Below are 26,960 nucleotides of genomic sequence, written 5' to 3' on the forward strand. Positions count from 1 at the left end.
ATTGGAGTTAAAAAACAATTTTTGATATAATTTTAGTTATGTTTCGACCAAACCAATTATCATAAGTGTAACAGTGAAGAAAACATGAAAGTAAAATAAAGACATTTATGTTAGAAAAATTAGACATAAAATTATTATTAAGTAATAAATCAACAATAAACGTTAACACAAATAAATCGACTATGAATAATATTAAATAGAGTATAAGAAAATTTATCGATTATTGACTGAGGCGGGCAAATACACTTGTGCTTATTTCGCCACCATATATAGGTTACTCAATGCGGTTGGTCTCATAGCTAATACTCGTTCTCAACGGTCTCTTTTTACTAACACCACACATTAATTAGTAAGATCTCAGAAATGAGTTTTGAATGGTCAAAGAAACTTATACTTAGTTTGTGTTGTGCGACTTTTTTTATTAGAAAAACCAAGAAACAAAATTATGTTGCTGAGTTCTATTTTTGGAATTTTTTTTCTGCCCCTATCACCAAAAAAATTGATAAGTCTGCCCCTAGTTGAAAATTATTGTTGCAAATATCCCTGTTCTCCTTTTAACTTGGCGAACATGTCCATTTTTTCAACACCCCTCTGAAATCTTGCAGGCTTTGCAGCTTTGTCTGAACATATCTGAGTGAGATCTACATTTAATTTGGCATTTTTTTAAGTTTTTTTTTTCATGTTTGTTAATTCAATTGGCGAGCACGCTAATTTTTTATTTCACCATACCCTTGTTCCATATATAAATAAAGAGCAGCATATTAGTTTAATATATAAAATGGCGATTTTAGTTTAATTTTGTTTTTTTTAAAGAAATTTAATTTTGTTTTTGAAAGAAGGTTCATCTAGTATAATATAATGTAAACGTTGTGTATTATTTTTTAATGAAATTACCTACATTGTATATAAATATTTTTAATTAAAAAAATTAAACATTATTAATAAATAGATGAGCAAAATGATAATAATAATAATAATTATTATATTAAGATAATTCGGAATAAAATACATTACGAAGAAAATTAACTACTGGTGATTAACAGTTGGACAATTTCTGCGAATATGACCGGTCTTGGGAGACCCACGGGCACGTCTAAGGGTCATTCCACAAAATCAACCAGATTACCCACCCACACCACAACCCAACACACAAAACCAGACACACCCCGTACACACACCACAACCAAACCACACCTATTACACCCCACAACCCAACACATTTAACCAATTTCAAAACACTTTCCAATACACACCACCCATGTATCCATCATTTCAAAATTCTCCCATTCGATTTGGAAGCTACCCCGAATCTAGCCACCATAGCCAACATTCCCATCATTCATTCACTCTCCAGGCAGAATCTAGCCACCGCTTCCACCGACCATCACCCAATGAAAGCTTTAACCTACCACCAGCATACATGCAATCCTCCTTCCCAGAATCATCCCAACAAACACATTGGTCTCGACCACCAATACTCACAACGACACAGATGGGCAATGATGCGATGAACAGTCTGTGGGCACTTCATCGTAATGAACCTCAGAGTGAGGAAGATGAAGAGGTAGTAGTAGAAGAAGAAGAGGTAGAAGTAGAAGAAGAATATGAAGACGGAGTAGAACAAGAAAAGGATGTACAATTAGAAGAAGAAGGAGGAGGAGGAGGAGGAGGAGGAGGAGGAGGATGATGATGATGATGACGAGGACGAGGAGCCACAACTACAAATAGCGCCACCCGGTCGACCTCAACGAAAAATCAAACCTGTTGGATGTGGTACTCATGGGCACAAAATTTGGAGAAGATAAATGTAATAGATGTTTTAGGTTTGTAACAATGTTTCATTTTAATGTATTTTTGTTTAATGTTTAATAAAAAAAAATCATTTTAGGTTGTTTTTTAAAATTCAAGAAATGTGGTATTTTTAATAAAAAATTGTAAAAAAAATGTAAAACCGCAAAAAAAAAAAAAAAACAAAATAGGCATGTTCGCAAATAGGCATGTTCGCATTTTTAAAAGTAGACCGAAAAAAAAATGGCCTTGCTCGCCATTTCAAAGGAATAGCAAGAAAAAATATTTAAAAAATCATGTATGAGCCACCTTTAAAAACTATCTCACCTAAATTTAAAGATAAAGGGAAAATTATAACTATAATGGCATGGTCGCCATTTTATATATGGAACAAGGGCATGGTCCAAAAATAAATTAATGTGCTCGCCATTTGAAATAACGAACAAGAAAAAAACTTAAAAAATTCCAGCTCGCCAACTTAAATTTAGAACGCACAGAGTTGCACAGTGCAGAGGATGGTTGAAAAAATGACATGTTCGCCAAGTTAAAAGAAGAACAAGGGTATTTACAACAATAATGTTCAACTAGGGGTAGACATATCATTTTTTTTGGAGATAGGGGCAGGAAAAAAAAATTCTGTATTTTTCTGTGGTGTGTTTTCAACGTGACATTAGGACTGTAATAGCTAGAAATTAGGAGTAACTTGGTAAACAGACATTTGACGCAAGAAAATAGCAAAGTTAACTGACCGGGCAATTAAGCAACTAAAAATAGTAATTAAGCAAATAAATTATAAAACAATTTATTTGCACGACACATGCAGTATATAAAGCATAGGAACCCTGTCAACACACCAACGCCACTTTGTTAGTTTCTTCTTTTGCGAGAGAAAGAAAGCATTACACATCCATCAATGGCTGCCACTAAAGTTTACATTGTGTAAGCTAGCCATTCTTTCTTCCTATTTCTTGATTCAAAAGCAATCTAATAATTTATTACTGATAAAATAATTTATGAAAGCTATACTTATTTGTATAATGTCTATCGTAATGATGTTACATGAATCTGAAAAAATAATTTATGCTGCTTGTTTAGTTACTATTCTATATACGGACATGTTGAGAAGCTAGCTCAAGAGATTTTAAAGGGGCGGCTTCCGTGGAAGGAGTAGAAGCAAAGCTATAGCAGGTTGGTAGTGATAAGTCTTTCTGGTTATATACCTGATTTTCTCTTTAGGGAATTTTTATTCTGCATTTACAAAATCATCATCTGATACGTATAGGTACCTGAAACACTGCCTGCGGAAGTCGTTGGGAAGATGGGAGGACCTCCAAAGAGTGATGTGCCAATTATTACACCTGATGCGCTACCTGAGGCTGATGGTTTTTTGCTTGGCTTCCCGACAAGATTTGGAATGATGGCCGCTCAATTTAAAGCATTCTTGGATGCAACTGGTGGCCTATGGCGTACTCAGGCACTTGCAGGAAAGCCTGCAGGAATCTTTTACAGCACTGCTTCTCAAGGAGGAGGACAAGAGAAGAGACTACACCGTTAGTTCCCGAATCTCACTCAGTTTTGTTTCAAAGGCCCGTCTCTTAATTAAAGTAAAGGGCAATTTTCTTTAATAAAAACTCAAGCAAAGAAGCTCAAATATTTCGATAAACTACTTAATTAAGCGCTTATAGCAGAAGCACTTATCATATAAGTGTTTATGTATAAATTATTTCTTTACGAAAATATAAAACAAATTTAAACTGTTTATATATAAGTTATAGGTTACTTTCATAAGCTATTTCTGTAAGCTCTCTCAATCAGTCTCATAATTGCTTATACCAATATATAAATTCATATAAGTTAATCCAAATAGGCCCTGACTGCTTTTCTGATTTCAAAACTCTGCAGGTTGAATGATTTTTGTGCCCATTGGTTACACATTTGGTGCTGGTATGTTTCAGATGGAGAGTATAAAGGGTGGTTCCCCGTATGGTTCCGGAACCTACGCTGGAGATGGCTCGAGACAGCCTACCGAGTTGGAATTGGCTCAAGCTTTCCATCAGGGGAAGCATTTTGCTGGCATTGCAAAGAAGCTCAAAGGATCTCAGTGATTTTTATCCTCTATACATAAAGCGTGTTGTGTTGTGCATCACATTCAGTTTCAAGTTTCTATAATGTCCAACAGAATAAGATGTTAATTGAAAAAGAGATATGAAGTTTATCAGATATGAAGTTGAGGCATAACATAACTGTTACAGTCGAAAGTTTTGTGATGATATATTTGGGGAGACAGCAATTAAAGCATTCTCAAGACTCAAATCACTGTATATAACCGTCCATTAATATATGCTCTTTTAATAGACCCCACATGTACTCCTTATTTATTTATAATTTTTTAATAAAAGTTCTTTTTAAGGATTAGATGGCAATACACTAACAGAAACTCTAATGAAAAGTGTTTAAATAAATCTCATTAACTTTATATCATTATATAAAATTAATTTATTTAATAAATTATAAATTACTTCGTAAAATATTACTTCTTTTGAAACTGTGACCAACTTGTACATATTTTACTACTTCTTTCAAACGTGAGACCCGTTATTTGCTCAGGAGAAAGTGTCCTTATATAATTGTCTGTTACTTAATAGAGACACTTTTTTCTTCCTCCTCCAATGAAGTGACCTTAACATTGAATGATCCTTATTAAATAAAGAACTCTTAAGAACCCCATTGAAGATGCTTAAAAAAATATATTTCATGTGCAACTTTCAGTGAAGTAAATTTGGTCTCTAAGTATTGTTTAGTTTACTAAATTTAAATATTATTCTATAGCTACGTCTTATATTTGAGTCAGAATGTGTTAAGAAGAGAAGCATGGCAGGGTCCACAAAAATGATAGAAAATTTGTTTTTGGAATTGACAGTATGAGGAAGTTAATTCAATGAATGTACGATGCACCTTATACAATGATTTTAAGATACTCCCTCCGGTCACATTTATAAGCAAATATTCCTTTTTCAAGTTCATTGAATAATTGATATATTTGGATAATAATGAAGTCTAGATACATTGGTTATTTAATGAATGTGGAAAAGTAAAAGTTGCTTATAAATGTGACCAGAGGGAGTATAACGAGTAGGAGAGCACTTGTGTACCATTGGGATATCAATGTTATATAACATTGGTCAATAAAGGTGTGCTACATAGGAAGGTGTAAAGAAGAAAGAGAAAAGAGATGTATGTGAAGTGCTATGTGGCACAACTTCATTGACCAATATTATATAACATTGGTATCCCAATGGTACGTATAGAGAAAGTCTGGACACAATCTCAAATCAATATTATTTAGACACATTTACACTAAATGAACAATTTTTTTTTTGAAAAGGCTAAATGAACAAAATTAAAAAAAATAATTTAGTTACATCAATTGATATCTTTTAATTTTATTCTATTTAAAAAAAAATTAGTTTTGTGTGTGTCCGTATATTTTTATTTGGGTTTGTGCCCAAAGAAATATTACTCGCATATAAGAGTGATATCGGGTCTGATTTGTTTGACGATAAATGTAACATTCCGTTATTTGCTCTTCGTAATTAATTTTGATTAAATCTTAGTCTTAATATTATTGAATGAAACATGTATCTATACTTGGTGGTTTGGGGTCTTTGGAGTGAAATTAGAGTTTAGTGAAAGGGTTTAACTATTAGAGAGGTGTACTTAGTAATAAGCCCATCACGTCCAAAACTCACCACACCAAACCTCACTCAATATATAAGAATTTATTGAGTGAGAATACTTAGCCGATGATTATTGAACTCCTTATATTACATTTTATTTGAAGTTATAAGGTATACTTTGAGTATGAACGTTATAATACATAGTATGTATTATTATGTATCTGAGGTATTTAAGTAGGAATATTAGGATTCACCTTGGCTAGGTGGATTATCCATCTATGACGGGACGTATAAGAAGGAGTAAACCGAAGTCAATATATCTATGCCTTACCATAAAGTTAAGAATATGTTAGGTTCTCAGAGGTTTTCCCACGTTCAGCAACCTAATTAATTAAGTTATCAAAATATAAGTTATCTCAAGTTTAATCATATGTTGTGATTAAGTTCTTGTTATCTGTACCAAAAAAAAAAAAGTTCTTAGTTATGTTTATGTTTTAATTGAAACTCTTGTTCTAAGGCAAGATTATTTTTTTTCCCCATTTTTTGGAAGCTCACTGAGATAATCAATATCTTACCCACATTAATATTTATTTTTCAGGAATAAATAATTTTAAGGCGTCATTAGATGCTAGATCACAGTCAACGTCTAGATTTAAGATTTTTTTTTTTTCAAATTTGTCATTTAGAAATTCCTGATTATGTAAAATTTTTATTAAAGTATATCGTAAATTTCACTGCTTGATTTGTAAAACTTGATAACAAATTTAGAAGCATTATTTAACAGAATTTAAACCAAGTTCAGATTAAAAAGTTTTAGGCAATTAAAAAATGTTGTTTATATTTTTCTCTTTAAGGAATGTGACGTTACAATAAAATAGTGTCCATGACAACCAAAAGCATGAAAATTGGACCTAAAAGTGAAGTATACAATACCGAGTTGATCAAATAAAGTTAGGACTGGTTTATGCCCTCAACCTTTATACATTTGGTGTAAGTTAGCAAGTCAAATTACATCGCCAAATAATGGGTAGGACAACTAGAAATGGCCACCTACAACAAAAGTTACCAAATCACTATTTTAAGCATACTTTTGAATTGACATTACTTTCAAATGGAAAATGATATTGGCATAGGATATGTTGCAACAATTTTCATATGTAAATATCTAACTGTAATAAAAGAGGCAACAATTTTAATATGTATATATCAAAATCAAAAGTTTTTGACATAAATGAGCATGTTACAAGGCCAACTGGTGGATCTAATGCAAAATGGAATGAAACTCATTTGCAACAGCTTTCACAGGTTAAAATATAGTTTTGTATAGAATGATAACTTAATTCTAAATTTGGTCCTTAGCTTTCATTTTCGTCATTACCTTCTTAAGTTCTTATGCTATTTGTACAAATTGTTGACTCATGAGGCATCAATGACCATCGACTTGTGAATATTAAAGGAGTGGTTGAGTGGAATAAACTAAAGTTTTGTAGATTTGAATTTCATCTATTATTTTAAGTGAGATATGAATTTAAATACTATTTGCATTCGGAATTGTTTTTTCCTGTCATATGTACCGGGACATTATTTTCTTGTCTAAATTTTTTATGATAAAAGGAAAAGCCATCGGTGTAACGTCCACAAACTAACGAGGAATTGTAGCAATGCATTTTCTAACACACATCTCATCACTTTTTTTTTATTGGTTAAAATTTATATCGGTCCACCAATTTTAGATGTAATCCACATAATTAATTTGATGAGAGTCCTGTAAATTTTAACCAATAAAAAAAAGTGTATTGAGATGTGTGTTAGAGAATGTCTTCTTACCATTATTCACTTATTGAAGAATATTCAATTCAATCTTTTAGGATTTGTCCCACTAATTTAGTGCATGATTCACCACTCCTTGGAAGCTTGCACCAACCAATCAAACCTTGCAGCCTCACAATTTTTTCATTGTTTAAGACTGTACTCCCTCCGTCCCATATTATAAGAAAAAAAAAGAAAAATCACACTTATTAAGAAAACTAAAACATAATAGTATGTAACATAATTTCTTGTGTTATCCTTGAAATTAGTTTTATAGGAGGATGCAAAAACAATTTTCATTAGTTATGGTTATTGAGAAAATGAAAGAGAGAACAAATTGAATGCATTTTGCATTTAATTTACCTTTGGAAAAGATAATTTTTGAAACAACATAATTAAATATGATTAAAGTTAGTCTTTTTTGCTTTTTTTTTAAGGAAGAAATTCATTGCATTTCATTAGCTAAAATATGCCAAATACATGTAGGTACATCATCAATAACATGGGGGATAGGATTAGACAGGGTTGCCTGAGCTAACTCGTGAGCTACCCTATTTGCTTGCCTCCTGCTGAACTCAATATGAGAGCTCTGAAATCTATCTACTAGCAGCTGTTTACAAGCAGTGATAATACATCCAAACTCGTTACTATCATCTAAACTAGAATTGACACACTCAACAACCCTTTTACAATCAAGAACAAAATCTACATTATCAAATTGTTGATTAGAGAGCCAATCCAAAGCTGTGTGTAGTCCAACAGCCTCCCCCACATTTATATCACAAAGAGGGGCAAACCATTCTGTTCTTGCAAGAACAAAAGCAACATCATCATCCCTAAGACACATGCCCAAACCAACCCTGTTCAGAGAAGTGGAAAAGGATGCATCAATGTTGCATTTATACCTGCCAGGTGCCGGTTTCTTCCAAACATCTTCCTCTTGTCTCAAAGGTTGAACCTGCGGAGTTATGGATTGAGTACTGCTGCTGGATCTAATTCTTTGGGCTGTTCGCCACTCTTTCAGTACATAAGTTGCATGTTGAAACACCTGCGAGTCGGTCTCGAGTTGTTGCTGCCAAAGTTTTATGTTTTTACATTTCCAAAGGCACCACATAATTGTTGCCATCAGCTCACATTGCCCTGGAGATAAATTTTGTAAAAGAGTGAAAATGAAAGCACTAATATTATAATCTTGATGGATCACCCTGTCAATTATGTCCCATAAATTCGCATTCCGCCATACTTGAACAACTTTAGGACACTCAATAAGGATATGGATGCTATCTTCATAATTATGATTACAATGAACACAATCAAGTGGGCAAGAGACTCCTTTACTATTTAACCGAGCACGTGTTGGAAAACAACCACGACACACTCGCCAAAGAAAATTCTTGATTTTAGGAGGCACTTTTAGCTTCCAAATGAGGTTTCATCGGCCATTAACATGCATATGAGAGTTGTCTGCAATTTCAGTAACACAAAGTCTATATGCACTCTTGACAGAATACTTACCACTCCTTTCCCCTTTCCAAATCATTTTGTCCTCCAATACAAGTGGCTGCAACGGTGTGTTGAGGATGAGCTGCGCAGTTTGCGCATCAAACAAGCTATGAATGAGAGACGCCTTCCACATTTTTAAATCTTGATCAATGAAATCACATAATTTTACCTGCATCAAAGGCTCAAAAATAGGATTAGTTGTGGATAGAGACAAGCCATCCTTGAGCCAAGGGGCGCCTAAGAAAGGTATATTGACCCCAGAACCAATCCGCCATCGTGCACCCTGTTTTACCACAATTTTTGCGCTAAAAATGCTTCGCCAAACATAGCTTGGGTTATGTCCAATTTTCGACCCAATAAAATCAGAATTAGGAAAATATATAGCCTTAAATAATCGACAAACAAGACTGCTAGAATCAGTTTGGAACCTCCATCCCTGTTTTCCTAACATAGCCACATTAAAAGAGGTCAAATCCTTAAAGCCCATACCACCAAAAATTTTATGAACAGACAATCTTTCCCAAGACATCCAATGTAATCCGCGACGCATATTACCACCATGGCCCCACCAAAAAGCATTAATCATTTTTTCTATTGCATCAACAAGTTTTTTTTTTTGAGAGAAATCAACAAGCTTATTTGGAAGTAAAAAGATGCTCATAATATAATATGGAATAGATTGTAGTACCGATTTAATCATTACCTCTCGACCAGCCTTGGACAAACACTTGCTGCTCCAACTATTAACTTTGTGCCAAATACGGTCCTTTATAAAACCAAATGTCGCCTCTTTGCTTCTTCCCACCATAGACGGAAGGCCGAGATATTTGTCTGTGCCCATCACCGCCCTGACACCTAATATATTTGTAATAGTTTTCTTCAAAGGTGAGGGGACAACATTGCTGAAGAAAACCTCGGACTTTGGAAGGCTAATGGCCTGCCCTGAAGCTAGTTCATAAGTATGGAGAATATTCTTCATCACTTGCGCCTCATTATCATCAGCCCTGAAAAACAAAAAGCAGTCATTGGCAAACAAGAGGTGAGAAATAGCAGGTGCATTAGTACAAATAGACACGCCATGGAGGTCTCCACTTCGTTCTGATTTCCGGATAAGGGAGGATAAGCCTTCAACACACAAAATAAATAAATAAGGCGACAACAGGTCATCTTGTCTCAAACCTCTACCTGGTATGATCGGACCTACCAACTCATTGTTAACGATGACAGAGTAATCAACAGTTTCAACACACGTCATAATCCATTGAACCCATTTACTGTCAAAACCCATTTTAAGCATCACTTCCTTGAGGTAAAGCCAATCAATTCTATCACACGCCTTGCTAATATCTAATTTAAATGCAACATTTTTATCTCTAACTCTCTTACCAACTTTCATATGATGTACCACCTCAATAGCAATTATAACGTTATCAAGAATAGAACGCTCTGGAACAAAAGCTGACTGACTCTCAGAGATACATTTATGCAAGATTTTTTTGAGTCGATTAGCAAGTACTTTTGCCACTAATTTATACAAGACATTACATAAGGCAATCAGCCTCCAATCCTTCATAGTCTTTTGCTCATTACCTCTAGGGATTAATGCAATGTTTGTTGAGTTTAGTGACGGTGGAAAATGATTATGATTGAGCACGCACAACATTCCTGAAAGATGTCAGAATTACAAACAGACCAAAATTGTTGAAAAAAGCCCGGATTAAATCCATCCGGACCAGGACACTTATCTGGATGCATAGAAAATATAACGTCCTTAAACTCTTCAGCCTGAAAGGGAGCGGGTAGCATAACATTATCATCATCAGACACAACTTTTTCTATTATGTCTACAACCAGTGCACGGGTACTATTACTCTCTAGAAATAAAGTTTCAAAATACTCTTTTGCAACCTGACCCATGCCTTGTTCATCAGCAATTCGTACCCCCTCATCATTATCCAGAAAATTAATGCGGTTTACCTTCTTTCTTGACGTGACTGAAGCATGAAAAAATTTGGTATTCAAGTCACCATCACGATACCAATGTGTCTTAGCTTGTTGCCGCCAATACTTATCTTCTTGAATCATCAATTGCGTCATGCGTTTCCGCAAGTTTGTCAACATGCTAGAATCAGCCGCAACTCCTTGCCTCCTACAACGGTTCAAGTCGCGACGACAATTTTCAATTTCTTGCTTTAGGCCATTGTTATGTGCTTTGCTCCATGAATTGAGGTCATTCGCACAAACTTCAAGCTTTTCCACCACCTGCATACCTGCACTAGATGACCAGCTATCAGAGACAATATCATGAATACCTGGTGCCACACACCATGCATTTTCAAATTTAAATTTTTGTCTAGGCACCCAAACACGGTGAGTTTCCTCCTTTTTTAAAAGAAGAGGATAATGATCTGATGCCGGAGCCACTAAATTTTCAATCGTGACATTAGGAAACATACGAAACCAATCTGCATTAGCAAGTGCTCTATCTAGCTTGACCTCAACAGCTCTAGGCGTGCCTAAACTCTTAAACCATGTACACGGATAACCTTTCATATAAACTTCAGTTAACCCTGCATCAGACACTGCTTACCTAAACCCATTAATAAGCCACCTAGGACGTGTAGCACCCCCCATCTTCTCACGGGCATCCAGAATATCATTAAAATCGCCTAAAATACACCTTGGAAGTGAGGTGTTGTTTGCAAGGTTTCTCAAGAAATCCCATGAAGCACGCCTTCTTCTACCTTCAGGAAAACCGTAATATCCTGTAAATTGCCACTTTCCTTTATTTACATCAGTAACCTCAACATTAATATGATTAGAAGAGTAATTTAGAATTGTACAATTAAACGAATTCCGCCAAAACAGTGCTAAGCCACCACTTCGACCATTACTACTAACAGAAAAGCAGTTGTCAAAACCAAGCAAGTAACGAAATTCATTTGTTTTATTTGAGTGGACTAACGTCTCACTTAAGAAGAGGGCGTCCGACTTATAATAGCGGACTAGGTTCTTTAATTTTGGAACTACGTTCAGGTTCCCTAAGCCTCGGCAGTTCCATCCTATCAGACTCATTTTCATCTCATTACATCAAACACAAGATTATGCATGGTATTCACCACTAATTGTAACAATAAATCCAACAACACTCAATAACTCTATGTATAATTGTGATGGAGGGGATGTCACCTTGACTCAAAAAGAAAATATATTTTTTTGGTAGTGCAAAAAGAAAATATATGGTAACAATTGGATGCAAGCCTGATACAAAAATACGTATAATTGTGATGGAAGATATATTCCAAATCCAATCAATGCAAATAAACCAAAATAATTGTCATGTTGGAACTTGAAACGCTACAGCCAAAAAGCCCAATTGCAATCCATGCATAAGGAGTACATACCAATTATAAGTGCACGAACAGTATAAAATGGAAGAAATAATGGAAGGCGGAACCTGATACAAGAATAACCCATCAACAAAGAACAGCAACAATATTTGTTTTCAGCATCGAATTCGGTCCCAGTCGACAGAGAAAAAGAGTCTATAACAGTAGGAGATATCGCAAGACAGAGGCAAAACGTCCAGGGGAGAAGAATTCTCACCGAACGACAGCAAAATTCCTCACAAGGGGAGCGGCGGTGCTAACCCTAGGAGCGGCGGCAGTTTTTGCTTATAATTTGAGACAAAGAAAATGAGTTTTTATAAATTAGGATGGAGGGAGTAAGATGTACACCCTCCGGTCACTAATATAAGCAAAAGTTTGATTTTTAGATTCATTAGTCTTTATTATAGACTACATACGTTATTTAATGAATTTAAAAATCAAACTTTTGCTTATATTAGTGACCGGAGGTGTAACTAACATATTAAGCATTACTTCAATTTTCTTTTCGGTTTCAACATTACTTTAGGTTCTATTATTGTTGATAAATGTGTATTTTTTTTTCTCTAAAAAAAATAAAAAAAGTATAATGTTTTAGCTACCATTGTCAATAGAAACATAATTTAAGATCTTTTCCTCTCAACAAAAGCTTCAAGATATCGTCACGACTTAAATATTTTGAATTTATTTATTATAAAACTAAATGACTAATCCTCCAATCACCAGCGGCGAAGTATCTGATTTTAGTTAAATGATATAAGTTCGGATCTAAGAAATAGCAAAGTTAATTGACCGGGCAATTAAGCAACTAAAAATAGTACTAATTAATTTAAATATAAAAATAAAAAAATAAAATTAAAACAATTTATTTGCACGACACATGCACTATATAATATGGTGTAAGCAGCATAGGTACCCTGTCAACGTTCTCATCCACCAACACCACTTTGTTAGTTTCTTCTTTTGCGAGAGAGATCATTACACATCTATCATCCATCAATGGCTACCACTAAAGTTTACATTGTGTAAGCCATTCTTTCTTTCAAATTTCAATTGCTTTGCTTTCTTAGACAATTCTTGATTCAAAAGCAATCTAAATTTTCAACTTTTTTTTTTTTTTATTGTAAATTTCATTCATTTATCACTCTCTGAATTTTTGGTTTACTCTATTCATATGCTTTCAATCCCAGTTTTATCAATTTAGTAGTATATAGATGAATGTGATTTGAGTCTTTGAGGTGATTTTCATCATTTTGAAAAAGTCAACTTTGCATGATTGTAATCCCCTTTTGGGTATTTGAATTCAATCTATCTAAGTCTTTGTGTTGATTAAAAAAAAAAAACAGCTTTCAGAATTTCATGCTGTTTTTCACCTTTGAATTTGCAAAAAAAAAAACTACTGTATTTTTTTTGGGGGGTTGTTCTGTTTGTCATTGATTGATATTTGTATTGATAATTTTACTTATTTCTGTTGGAACTATGTAATCCGATGAAATTATATTAGAGAATCACAAAACTTTAAAAAAAAATGTTTGAGCATGAGGATAATAAGTTAATGTGTTTGTCCTATCCATTCTTACAGTTATTCCTAAGAAGTTTTTTGAGACAGATCTGTTTTCAGATTCTTTGACTGATCATTTCTTACAACCGTGTTCGGATAAACAGCTTACTTAGACGTTTATAGCATAAACACTTATCATATGATTATTTATATAAGCTATAAGTTATTTCGATAACAAAAGATAAGATCAAGCCAAACTGTTTTCATATAAGCTATAAGCTGTTTTCATAAGCGATGATATCTCTCTTTTCCTTTTTATTCAAGAAGGTAGCGTGATTATGCTAGACTAGACCCACCTTTTCAGTAGAAGGTTGTAAAGGCAATAAATAACCATGTAGACAAGAGTGCATACTTTTGATCGAGTGTGGTCCTATCATCCATCATTGGTGATGACTCTTCCTTTGCTTGCAATTGTGATAAGGCTTTTTGTATTTGAATATATGTTTCTTTGGCCCCAACCATCTCAATTATTTCTTATGAAAATGTAAAATATGGAAGCTTAATTGATTGGTTTCTTACTTTAGAAGTTGTGCTGTCAAATGCCATCATGCTTTGTCTGCTAGTACTAAATTGCTTTTGATTGTATCATAGTGCCACACCATATTCCTCTGTTGATGCATAAGTGGTAGGTATAGTAATATTTTCTAAATAAGTCAATCACACTTTATCTGGCTTTTATTGGCAGTGATCTTAAATGTTATTAAAATAATTTATTACTGATAAAATAATTTATGTTGCTTGGTAGTTTAGTACCATAAGACTTATGAAAGCTATACTTATTTGCTTAATGTCTATCCTAGTGATGTTACATGAATCTGATAAATGAATTTATGTTGCTTGTTTAGTTACTATTCTATGTACGGACATGTTGAGAAGCTAGCTCAAGAGATTTTAAAAGGGGCGGCCTCCGTGGAAGGAGTAGAAGCAAAGCTATGGCAGGTTGGTAGTAATAAGTCTTTCTGGTTACATACCACATTTTCTCTTTAGGGAACTTGTTCTAAGTTTTTTCAATCAATCTTTACATGTTTGGCTTTAAGTCACCAAATTAAAATGTTCAAAATAACCATTAGATATCTTTAAGATGGTTAACCAAGTTATACCCTCCTCTGCAATCATTCGAAAAGCATTGGGAAATTTTTATCCTGCATTTACAAAATTATCATCTGATACGTATAGGTACCTGAAACTCTGCCTGCGGAGGTCGTTGGGAAGATGGGAGGACCTCCAAAGAGTGATGTGCCAATTATTACACCTGATGCGCTACCTGAGGCTGATGGTTTGTTGCTTGGCTTCCCGACAAGATTTGGAATGATGGCTGCTCAGTTTAAAGCATTCCTGGATGCAACTGGTGGCCTATGGCGTACTCAGGCACTTGCAGGAAAGCCTGCAGGAATCTTTTACAGCACTGGTTCTCAAGGAGGAGGACAAGAGACTACACCGTAAGTTCCCGAATCTCACTCAGTTTTGTTTCGAAGGCCCATTTCTTAATTAAAGAAAAAGGCAATTTTCTTTAATAAAAGCTCAAGCAAACAAGCTTAAATATTTGGATAAACAACTTAATTAAGCGCTTATAGCATAAACACTTATCATATAAGTGTTTGTGTATAAATCATTTCTTTACAAAAAGATAAACCAAATTTAAACTGTTTATATATAAGTTATAGGTTACTTTCATAAGCTATTTCTGTAATCTCTCTCAAACAGTCTCACAATTGCTTATACCAATATATAAATTAAAATAAGTTAATCCAAATAGGCCCTGATTGATTTTCTGATTTCAAAATTCTGCAGGTTGACATCCATCACTCAGCTTGCTCACCATGGAATGATTTTTGTGCCCATTGGTTACACATTTGGTGCTGGTATGTTTGAGATGGAGAGCATAAAGGGTGGTTCCCCATATGGTTCGGGAACCTTCGCCGGAGACGGCACGAGACAGCCTACCGAGTTGGAATTGGCTCAAGCTTTCCATCAGGGGAAGTACTTTGCTGGCATTGCAAAGAAGCTCAAAGGATCTCAGTGATTTTTATCCTCTATACATAAAGCGTGTTGTGTTGTGCATCACATTCAGTTTCAAGTTTCTATAATGTCCAACAGAATAAGATGTTAATTAAAAAAGAGAGGAAAAAATATTATTAATGTTTATGTTCAATACAATTGTACTTGTTACTTGTCACAGTGTATCTTCAAATACATTGTAGTTAATAACAATAATTTGCTAACTGTTGCTGTTTTCATTGAGATCACAGTAGGCACAAGAAGCAATTGGTGCTGCTTTGATCCACGTTTTGGAAGTGGTGATGTTATAGTAAATGTGTTTAGTTATGTATCTGATACTTTTTTGTATCATGGTCTTGGGACATTTCACACATCTTGTTCTTGAGTGTATTTATTTATATTAATCATTTTGCTTATAAAAAAAATTCCATCATTAGAACTTTTAATTTTCTGTTTTTATTGATAAACTGTCTCATTCGTTTTCTATTGGAAATTAAGCTATCAAATCAAGTTGTCCTTTGAACTTGTAAATTAGACAATATACTTCCAAGCAGATATCATGTTCACAACCAAAAGATACCAGCACCCAAAAGTAAGATTACCAAAACACTTTGTTTAAATAGATCAGTTGATTAATTTTTATAACCAAAGATAAAATAAAGTTAAACTGTTTTCATTTAAGTTGTAAGTTCTTTTTATAAGATATTTTGGAAATAAAGTTGATGATAACACTATTTTCCAATCAGTCAATGCATGGTTGTAGCTGAGCTTTCAAAGTGCTTTTTTTAAGTAATTTTTTCAATGAATAAAAGTATTTGAAAGGGATATAATTTTCCTCTATTCCACTCCAGACCATGCCATAACTTCTTCCTTCTGTCATGGCTGGCTTACGAGTTATAATACTGAAAGTCCACTCTGAAACAAAAAAAAATAATAATAATGAAAGACTACTTGTATAATTGAAACCCTAAACACTTTAGTCGAGGTTTGATTTGTTGACTTCTCAATCGTTATCAAATTGATGCCATAGTCCAAAAACATGTTACTACACCTTTTTTTTCCTCTCTCGATAAGTAATTAAACATTTAATTAATAATCTAGCTTTAGCATCAGAGAAATATTCTCCCCACCTACTATAACATGTTACCACCTACCACGCATGATTAAGAAAAATTTAATCATATTTTGGATCGTTATATATTATGAAAATGGATGTCATGAAGCAAACACAATAGCATAATGATGCTTATTGAAGTTATATTGGAGTTTTACATTATTAATATTACGAGAAGTTAAATGTGTGTGTCTATATATATATATATATATATGTGTGTGTGTGTGTGATTGGACATCTTTATTTTATAAGCTAATTTTTAAGAGTGAGATCCAAATCTATTTAATATGATATTCAAGCCAGAATAAGGAGCAAATGTCGGAATTGGACCTAGGATTCAAGCTATATGAAAGAGTGAATATTGAATTTGTGTTGGAATATCAATTAACATTGAATTTGTGTTGGAGTATCAATTAACAAGATTTTTTTTTGAAAGACAATTAACAAGATTTTTAAAAGGGTGGTTGAACACTATCATCTTAAGGAATGAATTCTCTTACGTTGAATTCTCTCCATTTTTCTACATTGTTACATCTATACCATTAAATATGAGAGAGATAATTAGTTATTAAATTATAAAAACAAAAAAAAAAATATTGAATGTGTGATTGAGATGTAACAGTTGAGAAAAATACACTTGAGAGAATTCATTCCCATCATCTTATGAGTTATCTTCTAATAGTGAAATTCAAGCTCATTCAACAATAATCAACATAGACATAGTTACAAGAAATTTCTAGTTACAATGGTGTAAAGGACCAATTTAGCACAATTGATTTTCCTTCTTGAGACACACGACACCACAATTGGCAATCTCATTTCAAATGCTTCTCCTATATTCCAGTTGGATATTCATCTATAGATTCTATTGTTATCTTTATAATAGTCAGATAAAAACTTATTTGGAAAGAAGAAAGATATACGAAGGACATTCATTATATTTATATTGTTTGCAATTTTACTTGGTCGGGATTTGAACCCCGAACCTTGCATATTTTATGCATTGTTCAATTTTACTTATGGGTTTTAAAGCTACATGTTCTTGCCTCATCTTATTTCATTAGTTCTTGGCATTACCTATACAATTTTATGAAACTTAAATGAAGTATATGATTTTTCCGATTAAGATTAATTAGATTCTGTTGATATTTTTAGTTTCTTATTTTAAGTTATGCAACAAAAGCAATATAATCTGTTATGAAAATGGTACTGCCTCTTTGAAGTTGAAGTAACATTGCAAACCATATCCCTACATTAACAGCGCCATATAGTTTTGTTGTTTTCTATTTTGACAAGATATAGTTATGTAGTTTTTTTTTTTTTTTTGGTAGTGAGTTATGTAGTTATATAATTTAATATGAAATAACACAATAATAAAAAAATAAATATGAAGTATATAGTTACTTAATATATCTCGAATGTAGCAAGGATCATCTAAATTTATGGTAGAAGAACTTTTTAAAATTATATTTTCAAATAATGGGAAATGAGGGAAAGGATTAAGGAGTGACCCAAAGGTCGAAACCCTTGCTTAATAATTTTTATGAATCAACATTTTTAAAATTCAACCAAATTTAGAACAATTTATAACCTCCAATGATCTTTGCTTCCTCACAAATTCAAGAAGAATTAAATATTCGATAAATTCATAACAAGCAATTAGTCATCTAATACGTTTATTCGCCTAACCGAATGAAATTACATTTGCATGATCATAGTTCTTGAGTTCTCAAATCATAAATAAGTTGATAGAGTCAATACAAGTTAATTGAGCAATAAAATAATCTAAACCTTATTTTAATTTGATGACTTAATGCCTAAGAAACAGCTTTTCCATTTGCCCTAATACTTGATAATAGTTGGAATTCGATAAAGTTCAAGTGGTTCACCACCCATGTCCTGAAAATAACAAAAATAGAATCAACATAAAAGTCTAGCATATGTTCAAAATTTCAAATTAAAGCAAATAATAGATTAACATGTATTAAAAAGCTTCTCAAAAGATGAAACAAAGTTCATGTTTTAGTCTTATAGAATGAGTTTATGATATTAATTTCTTATCTTAAATTTATAGTGTCACCTGCAAGGAGGCTGTAATGAGATATGCTCCTGCCATAGTAGTAACACTGAGGTCTACCATTTCAATGTTCAAATCATTCAAGTCTTGTATTAATTTGTTGAACCTTCCTCTTTTCTTCTCAATGAGCATCTTAATCCATAGCTTATTTCCATCAACTTTTGCTACCTGCACCTCTTCCTATAGAAAGTATCAACCCCAACATTACTAAAAGAACATATAGATCATGAGACTCATTAGGTTAATAAAATAAATAAATGAATTTATGCAAAACCTGTAACCCCATTTTATTCATCTCATCAACAGCAGAAGACTCTCTTTGTTTTGGCTCAACTCTTTTCTCTCTTCTTGGTTCCATTCCATCAAGCTCTATTGTGAGACTCTCAACTTCATGTTGCAACTTCATGGTATAAGTGATAGCATCCTCAATAATGCTTGCTTTGTTCATCTAAAATCAAATTTAGGATTCATAGTCATTTACCATAATGTACTAATTAAAAACTAAGCAAAGTAAATATATTCAATGAATAAACTATCAATTTAGTCTCTATGCTATCGCTCTCTTCACTTTAGTCCATAAACTAAATAATTATAATAATTAGGTCATACGGTATATATAATCAATCGAGTTAATAATTGTTATTAAGATGTTAGAGACTAAATTGACGGATTTTCGTACACTATATGGATTAAATTGAAACATTTCATAGACATTAGGATAGCTTAATATCTTTATATAGTTCAAGAAAAAATTTGAAAAGATAATGATATATAGTTTAGAGGATTTAATGGTTAATTCAAAATCCAATAGATGATAAATCATGAAAGACTATAAGATAGTGAGTGAAGTTTATGTGCTTACATTTGTGATGATTGGTACTAAAGACCTAAGCACCAAAAGTCTGCTAGTGAGTTTCTCCCTTCTCTTTCTTTCTGTCTCAAGGTTCTTGGATGTGAACACTTTTGGGACACCATCATTATCACGGTGCTTGTTCCTTCTCCAGTTTCCCCTATTGCTACCATTTTCAGCATTGAAACCCAACTCTTCCATAGACACACATAGTCTATTGTTATTTACTTGTTCCATTTTGTTTGTTAGGAATGAAGGAACAAGTATTGAATAAATTTTTTAAATGTGGGAGAGAAAGTAGAAACTAAGTTTTGGATGTTACAAGCTACTATATAAATAAATGCTTCTCACAAAGGCATCATGTGTATTGAGAGGGTTGTTTCTATGGTTCCAACTTCCAAGTTAATCCATGTGTTTCTTGTGTGTGAGAGAGAACTATATTCCTTTTTGGGACCATTGTTTGTTGCATGTTTGAGTCTTCATAACTAATTTGACTATGTGATTTACAAAATCTTGGTTCGGTTATAAAATGCAATAAGAGGTCACATTATTCCTTCCAAAAAAAATAAATGAAAACATGTATTATTGAACTCATTATTAACTTGTAACTAATTTTTTTTTTAAAATAACCTTTTTACTTGGTGAAACTCACCACTAATTCATTTACTTGTCCGCGCGCCGATTATTGATGCTATTGCGATTGTGATTACAGAGGAGGATAATAATGTTTTAACTGCTCCTTTCCAACCTCAAGAATTTAAGGATGCTATGTTCTCCATGCATCCGGATAAATGTCCCGGCCCGGATAAATTTAATCCTGAATTTTTTCAACATTTTTGGTCTATTTGTAGTCCTGACATTTTTCGTGAATGTTGTATGTGGTTTCCACGAATATTGCATTGATTCTTAAAGGGGATGAGCAGAAATTGATGAAGGATTGGCTACCGATTACATTGTGTAATATTCTCTATAAGTTGCTTGCAAAAGTTTTAGCCAATTGTCTAAAACATATTCTTCATAACTACATTTCTGATAACCAATTGGTGTTTGTATCGAGGCATTCTATTCTTGATAATGCGTTGATTGCAATTGAAGTGGTTCACCATATGAAAGTTAGCGGGCGTAGTAGGGACAAAAATGTTGCAACTTAAGCTGGATACAAGCAAGGCCTATGACCGTATAGATTGGTTGTACCTGAAGGATGTAATGTTAAAAATGAGATTTGCATATCAATGAGTCCTTTGGATTTTTATGTGTGTGGAAACTATTGATTATTTTGTTATTGTGACTAATGATGTGGTAGGTCCGATTATACCTAGTCAGTGGCAAGGCAATCCCTTGTCACCTTATTTATTATATGTGCATAAGGCCTCTCAGCGCTTATTAGACAAGCTGAAAGGCCAAAGAATTTGCAATGATGCACATGTTATTTCTCACTTGTTGTTTGCAGATGATTGTTTTCTATTTATTTTTTCAGTCCAGAAGAAAGAGAAGCTCAAGTAGTGAAAAATATTCTTGCAACTTATGAATCTTCATCTGGACAAGTCATCAGTCTGCCAAAGTTGTTTCAGGACAGTTTCCAAAACTCTCATGTCGAGTTTTATAGGAGGCAAACTAATAGGGTCACTCGTGAATTAGTAAGGATAGCACCATCTGAAGCTAGCTCCTTGCATTTATAATGATGTACCGTCATGTATTTGACACATTGTAGTTAATGAAATGCATTGAATTGTTTCAAAAAAAATTACTCAGTTTAAACATGCCCTAAGATATTAAACTAATAAGGGTTTGTTTGAGAGATAAATTATTTTAAGCTTATTTGAGTTGGTAAATGAATTATACACAAAAGTAAATGTTTCAAACGAAGAGGGATTTTTAGTCAAGTTCTTTTATTTAGAACATATATACTTGGTAGAAAGAAATTAGTAAAAGATTGAGTGAATATTATTTTGCAGAACAAAATAGTAGATTTGCAAGGATTTTGTACAGAAGTCGTTAGAACAGAGAAAAGGACCAGATATTTGATGCCATCTCCTTCTGATTTTGTTTCCAAATTATTCGTACAATGATATGATTTGAGCCTAAGTTGTCATGTGGTGTACCTGCTCCAAGTTGGCATTGTAGCACACACCATTTTGGTGCTATTGGTAAGTAGACTGAAAATTCTGTTTTTCATTTTATAACATGAACGATAATAAAAAACAAATTTCATTATATACTAAAAATTCTTTTTAATCTTTGCAGTTTTTCATAGAGGAAACCCCACTAACACAAAAAATAAAAAGTTAATTATAACTCTAATAAATAAATAAATAAATAAATTGTTCCTGAAAGCTTAGCTCACTTGGTAACACCCTACTTCTCCACATTTAAAATGTGTGAGTTCTAGTCACTAGACTACTTAACAAAAAATAATAATAATTAAAGTGTCATTGGCTCCGCGGTCGCGAGTTAAGCCTAAAATTGATTAAATATGTGATATGTTTCTTGTTTTATCTGGGTGTCGCAATTCAAATAATCTGAATTGGTAAAAGAATAATAGAGTTTGTACCAAAAAATAAAAGAATAATAGAGTCAATTTTTTTTGAAGGAAAATTAACAAAATATATTTATCCTAAATTATATATCATTTTATAATATCAATAAACTATTAATGTCTCGTTTTCTATTATACCATTTACTTTTAGTTAGTTTAAGTTTTTCCAATTCGTTTTTTTTTTTGACAAAATTTTTCCAATTCATTTTTTTTTTGAAAGAAAACTTTTTCCAATTCTTGTAGTTTATATTTTTCATACCATTAATGAATGATACTTGATGACGGTGCATCAACATTAGTTTTTAGGTGCATTTATGCCTTATAAATAGCATTTAGAGAGTCAACTGCAATGAATTCATGGTGAAATCAAACCAAAATAGGAACAAGAGCTCAAGAGAAGAAACTTTGAGAAAACAGGAAAATATTGCCCAAGTTTGAGCAAACGTGCCACGTTGGTAACTGGTCGTGGCACGTTGACACGATGTGGAGTTCATGGTGACATTCTGGATTTTTCATGGCACGAAGGAAAACGCAACGTGCCACGATTGGTTGATGAACTTGCTGCCACGTCAGATTAATGAAGGCATCGTGCCACGATGGTCCCAAAACGTGGCACGATGATGAGCTTTTCTGAAACCCTAATTTCTTTCTATAAATATCCAGCTGCTAGCAAAGGTTAGGGTACTGATGATTATTGCAATTTTGAGCACTGAGGACGGCAGGAGACCAGGGAACAAGCCCTGAATCTCATACCAACACTCCGTTGGTTAGATTGATGAATGTTTTCTCTTGTTATTGCTTATGATTGTTTAGTTATGAGTAGCTAAACCTTTAGTTTGGTTAAGCCATGATGAAACTATTGTAATATATGATTATGTAGTTGAACTCTCTCTATAATCAATGCTATTCAGTTTTTATTCAGAATTACTTGTGTTTATTGCTTTTCATGTTATTGTTTTGTATGACTACTAGCCCTAGCTTCTTGCAATCACATGATTTGATCTTAGGAATTGAATGACTACTAGCCCTAGCTTTTAATTCTGAAATAGTAATTTTGTTTAACTCAACACTAGGAACCTAGAGATAGGAAATTGAGAGTTATGATACATTATCGTAAAAACTGAGTAGTAATTGAGAGTAGAGAGAGGTAGGCTTTTCATATAAAGCAATAGCGGATTCACCGGCTTAACCATTCATCTCAATATAATTTTCTCTCGCACTTTTTCTACTTTAATTAAGTCTGATTAAACCAAACTTTTCTGCCTAGGGCAACCAAATACAAACTTTACACATCCTAACGTATAACGCGCTTGCTAGAATTGAAATTAACACAGTCCTTGTGGATCGATATTTTTTACTACTTCGATAGTTTTTGGTACACTTGCCAGATATCTATCAATACTTTTGTAAAGTAACTTATTATTTCTCTTTTTAACACAACATTAACTATATTTTTTTTGCGCTAACATTTTGGTCCATTAATTGAATTTATTAATATGTGCGAAAATGTCAAAGCGACATATAATTTAAAACATTGGAGTAATATTAGTAAGATTGTGGTGTTAGATTGAAATCTTGAAGTATGTTCATCTCAAGTTATCATATTCGATTATTTTTTGTGTCAACTTTGATGAGTTAGTTTGTCTTATTAAAAAAATATGAGTACAATTACATAATTACAATAAAGATAATTTTTTTCTTTTTGAAGAAATAAAGATAAATTTATTATCTTCGTCCTTTTTTATAAACTCTCAAGTTTGTCCCCGTGAGCTTAACTCAGTTGGTAAGGATAGTGCATAATATATGCAAGGTTCGGGGTTCGAACCTCAGACACTACCAAAAAACTCTCAAGTCTTCGTTTCAGTTTCGTACATATATTAAAAATGTAGTAATGTTTTTTTTTTTTTTTTGGGAAAAAATGTAGCAATGTTTGGTCAAAAACAAAATAGTAAAGTATTTAATTTGTTCATTTTATTATTTTGAAAGAATTTGTTCATTTTATGGACAGTCGTTTAAAAAAAAAATACCATTTTATGAATGTTTTTGATTTCAACCTTTTTATTGGACAGTCGTTTAAAAAAATACCATTTTATGAATGTTTTTGATTTCAACCTTTTTATGAATGTATTCAACTCTAATTTTTAATGACACTTTTTCATACATTATATGACACTTAAAAGTATTTCCTCAAAAAAATGACACTTAAAAGTATAATTATATATGTTTAGAAAAACAATAATAATAAACGTTTTTTTGAAAGAATAATAATAAACATATTTAATAATTTGATAAAAACTTATATTATATTAAATAATGTTTTTTTTGTCGAGTAGTCTATTTGTTAGAAGTGAATAAGTGGGGTGTCCGGGGTTCGAACCCCGGGCCCCTGCATATAATAATGCATGTCCCTGCCAACTGAGCTATGCTCACAGAGACAAATAATATTTTTTTAAATGAGACTTTTATTTACTAGTGTGGAGTATAAATTTTCATATGCCACATTATCACCTCCCAATGTAGATTAATTTTTTTAGACAACAATTTATTTGGACACAATTTCGACAACGTATAAAAAGCATCCAAATTTAGTGTGTTCGAATTCTAAGAAGAGAGAAATAGTTAATATAAAAACTGAAAACATATATAATAGTTTGGAATACGAAATTTGGTTTTTTTTTTTTTTTTGAGGGAAGAATACGAAATTTGGTGTCTACTTCTTCTGATGGCAAAAAAATATTTATGTTTCTTTTTGAAAGAGAAAAAAAAATTGTTTTAAACATTACCAAACTTAAATTTTACTCCTTTTTCAATTTTTTTTTAGGGGTACTCGTTTTTCAAATTTGAACATCATATTTAAGTTCTATACATGTTTTTATTTCCCAAATACAAGGGTATTATTGACATTCTGCTCCCATTGCCAATTCACTGTCAATTCAGACTCGCAGAACTCCACAAAGTGTCTATCTCGCACCCACTTTATATTTTCGTGACATCATAATGTCATATCACTTTTTCAAACTCAAAACCTTAAATAAAACAAAAACCTCAAAGTAAAGTCACTCTCTAAGTCAAAAAAAATAAAATAAAGTCCCCCTCTAAGTATCTCCTTATACTTTTCACCCTAAGACCATGTCTCTGACACCTTCGTCTCTTGTTCCCATTTTCCTTCTGGTCGTTGTTTTCATTTTTCCTCTCACAGGGATAGCTAAAGAATCTTCTCTTGGAGAGATTCTTCGAAACCATGGCCTTCCAGCTGGTCTCTTTCCTCAGAGTGTGAAATCATTCAAATTGGATCAAATGGGACGTTTAGAGGTACACTTGGATCGTCCTTGTTTGGCTCAATATGAAACCACTGTGTTCTTTGACACTGTTGTAAAAGCCAACCTCAGTTTCGGACAACTTAAGGTTTTGGAGGGTATGTCTCGTGAAGAGCTTTTCTTGTGGCTACCTGTTAAAGATATCATTGTTACTGATCCAAAATCTGGTGTAATTGTCATTGATATTGGTTATGCCTTCAAACGTCTCTCTTTCTCTCGTTTTGACGAACCTCGCATTTGTAGATCTCATCATGGTACCTTCTTTTCTCTCTCTCTTTAAACCTTTCAATTGTGGGTTTTAAATGTTTATTTTAGATTTTTTTTAATAAATTATAATTAACAACGGTGACACTATGTTTTGATGAACCCCACATTTGTAGATCTCATCATAATACCTTCATTTCTCTCTCCCTCTTTTTGAACCTTTCATTTGTGGGTTTTAAACGTTTATTTTAGATTTTTTTTAATAAATTATATAAGATAAATTATTATTAACAAGGATGACACTATTGTTGATTTTACACATGTCTCTGTGTAGGACTTGCGTTTCCAATGGGCGGAAGGAATGATATTGGTTTTGGAGATCAGTGATACTAAGTCTATTCGTATGTATGAAAGGATGGATTAGCCCATTTAAATTTTGGGAGTTATGTATGAAAAATTATATTTATGAAAAATGTGCAACTCCTGTAAAGCACTAATGCCAGCCAATAATTGAATGAAAATAATCACATGAAGTATTATCTACCTTCAATCCAAGAGAAGAAATTATGCCTAATTAATTAAAAAGGACTTCAATTCTTGAGTAAGGATTCATTTTAATATTTCAAAGTGTTCGTTGCATAATTAGTCCATTAAAATTTTGTCAATTTTGTTCTTCAAATTTCAAAGTTTCGAGATTTTAGTATTTATTCCCATCAAATTTATTTCATGACTATAATTCTTCTTCGTTGTTATTTAGATAGATGAACTAAAATGTTTGGGAATTTGATCTTAGAAAATCAATTTGATAGTAATTTTTCTTTGAGGGTAAACTTAGCTCATTGCATTAATATGGTCAATACAATCAGCAAAAGTGTGGACACTAGCAAGAGATGTGTCTGCTAAAGCATGAACAACTTCATATTCTTTTTAAGAGCATGAATAACCTCATTGACTTGTCCTTTTACAAACTTAATCCTAGAGTTAACAAAAACCTAAAGGGAATAGATGTCTACAATTTGATATTATAGCGACGAAATCAGAGACATCTTCCGAATGAGCATGGAATTAGTCCAACACAAGTTTAGAGCCGAGTACAAGATCAACCGCATCCAATTGAAGATCATCCACCTGATTCATTGT

General features: G+C 32.8%; 3 protein-coding genes and 2 pseudogenes across 4 annotated transcripts; 4 read left to right on the plus strand and 1 right to left on the minus strand.

The window, feature by feature from the left end:
• Positions 1-2,701: 2,701 nt before the first annotated feature.
• LOC146932506 (putative NAD(P)H dehydrogenase (quinone) FQR1-like 1) lies at positions 2,702-3,947 on the plus strand (annotated as a pseudogene). Its single transcript, XR_015007131.1, has 4 exons — positions 2,702-2,727; positions 2,884-2,976; positions 3,071-3,338; positions 3,691-3,947. The product of XR_015007131.1 is annotated as a putative NAD(P)H dehydrogenase (quinone) FQR1-like 1 (transcript).
• Positions 3,691-4,203, plus strand: LOC146932507 (putative NAD(P)H dehydrogenase (quinone) FQR1-like 1 pseudogene; annotated as a pseudogene).
• Positions 4,204-13,082: 8,879 nt separating this feature from the next.
• Positions 13,083-16,653, plus strand: LOC146932508 (NAD(P)H dehydrogenase (quinone) FQR1-like). Its single transcript, XM_085704196.1, has 4 exons — positions 13,083-13,188; positions 14,570-14,663; positions 14,901-15,163; positions 15,516-16,653. Exons 1-4 carry the CDS (start codon positions 13,163-13,165, stop codon positions 15,745-15,747), a joined length of 615 nt encoding a protein of 204 aa, XP_085560322.1. The 5' UTR covers positions 13,083-13,162; the 3' UTR covers positions 15,748-16,653.
• Positions 16,654-18,367: 1,714 nt separating this feature from the next.
• Positions 18,368-20,224, minus strand: LOC146932509 (transcription factor DYT1-like). The gene is made up of 4 exons (XM_085704197.1): positions 19,776-20,224; positions 19,188-19,361; positions 18,917-19,093; positions 18,368-18,735 (listed from the first exon to the last, which is right to left on the minus strand). Exons 1-4 carry the CDS (start codon positions 19,998-20,000, stop codon positions 18,679-18,681), a joined length of 633 nt encoding a protein of 210 aa, XP_085560323.1. The 5' UTR covers positions 20,001-20,224; the 3' UTR covers positions 18,368-18,678.
• Positions 20,225-25,151: 4,927 nt separating this feature from the next.
• LOC146932510 (uncharacterized) lies at positions 25,152-26,363 on the plus strand. Its single transcript, XM_085708371.1, has 2 exons — positions 25,152-25,870; positions 26,155-26,363. Exons 1-2 carry the CDS (start codon positions 25,429-25,431, stop codon positions 26,205-26,207), a joined length of 495 nt encoding a protein of 164 aa, XP_085564497.1. The 5' UTR covers positions 25,152-25,428; the 3' UTR covers positions 26,208-26,363.
• Positions 26,364-26,960: the final 597 nt, after the last annotated feature.

The sequence above is a fragment of the Medicago sativa genome, chromosome 4 (genome assembly GCF_051527215.1).
Source record: "Medicago sativa cultivar Bolivia chromosome 4, Bolivia_mono, whole genome shotgun sequence".
In the NCBI taxonomy this organism is placed as follows: Eukaryota; Viridiplantae; Streptophyta; class Magnoliopsida; order Fabales; family Fabaceae; genus Medicago; species Medicago sativa.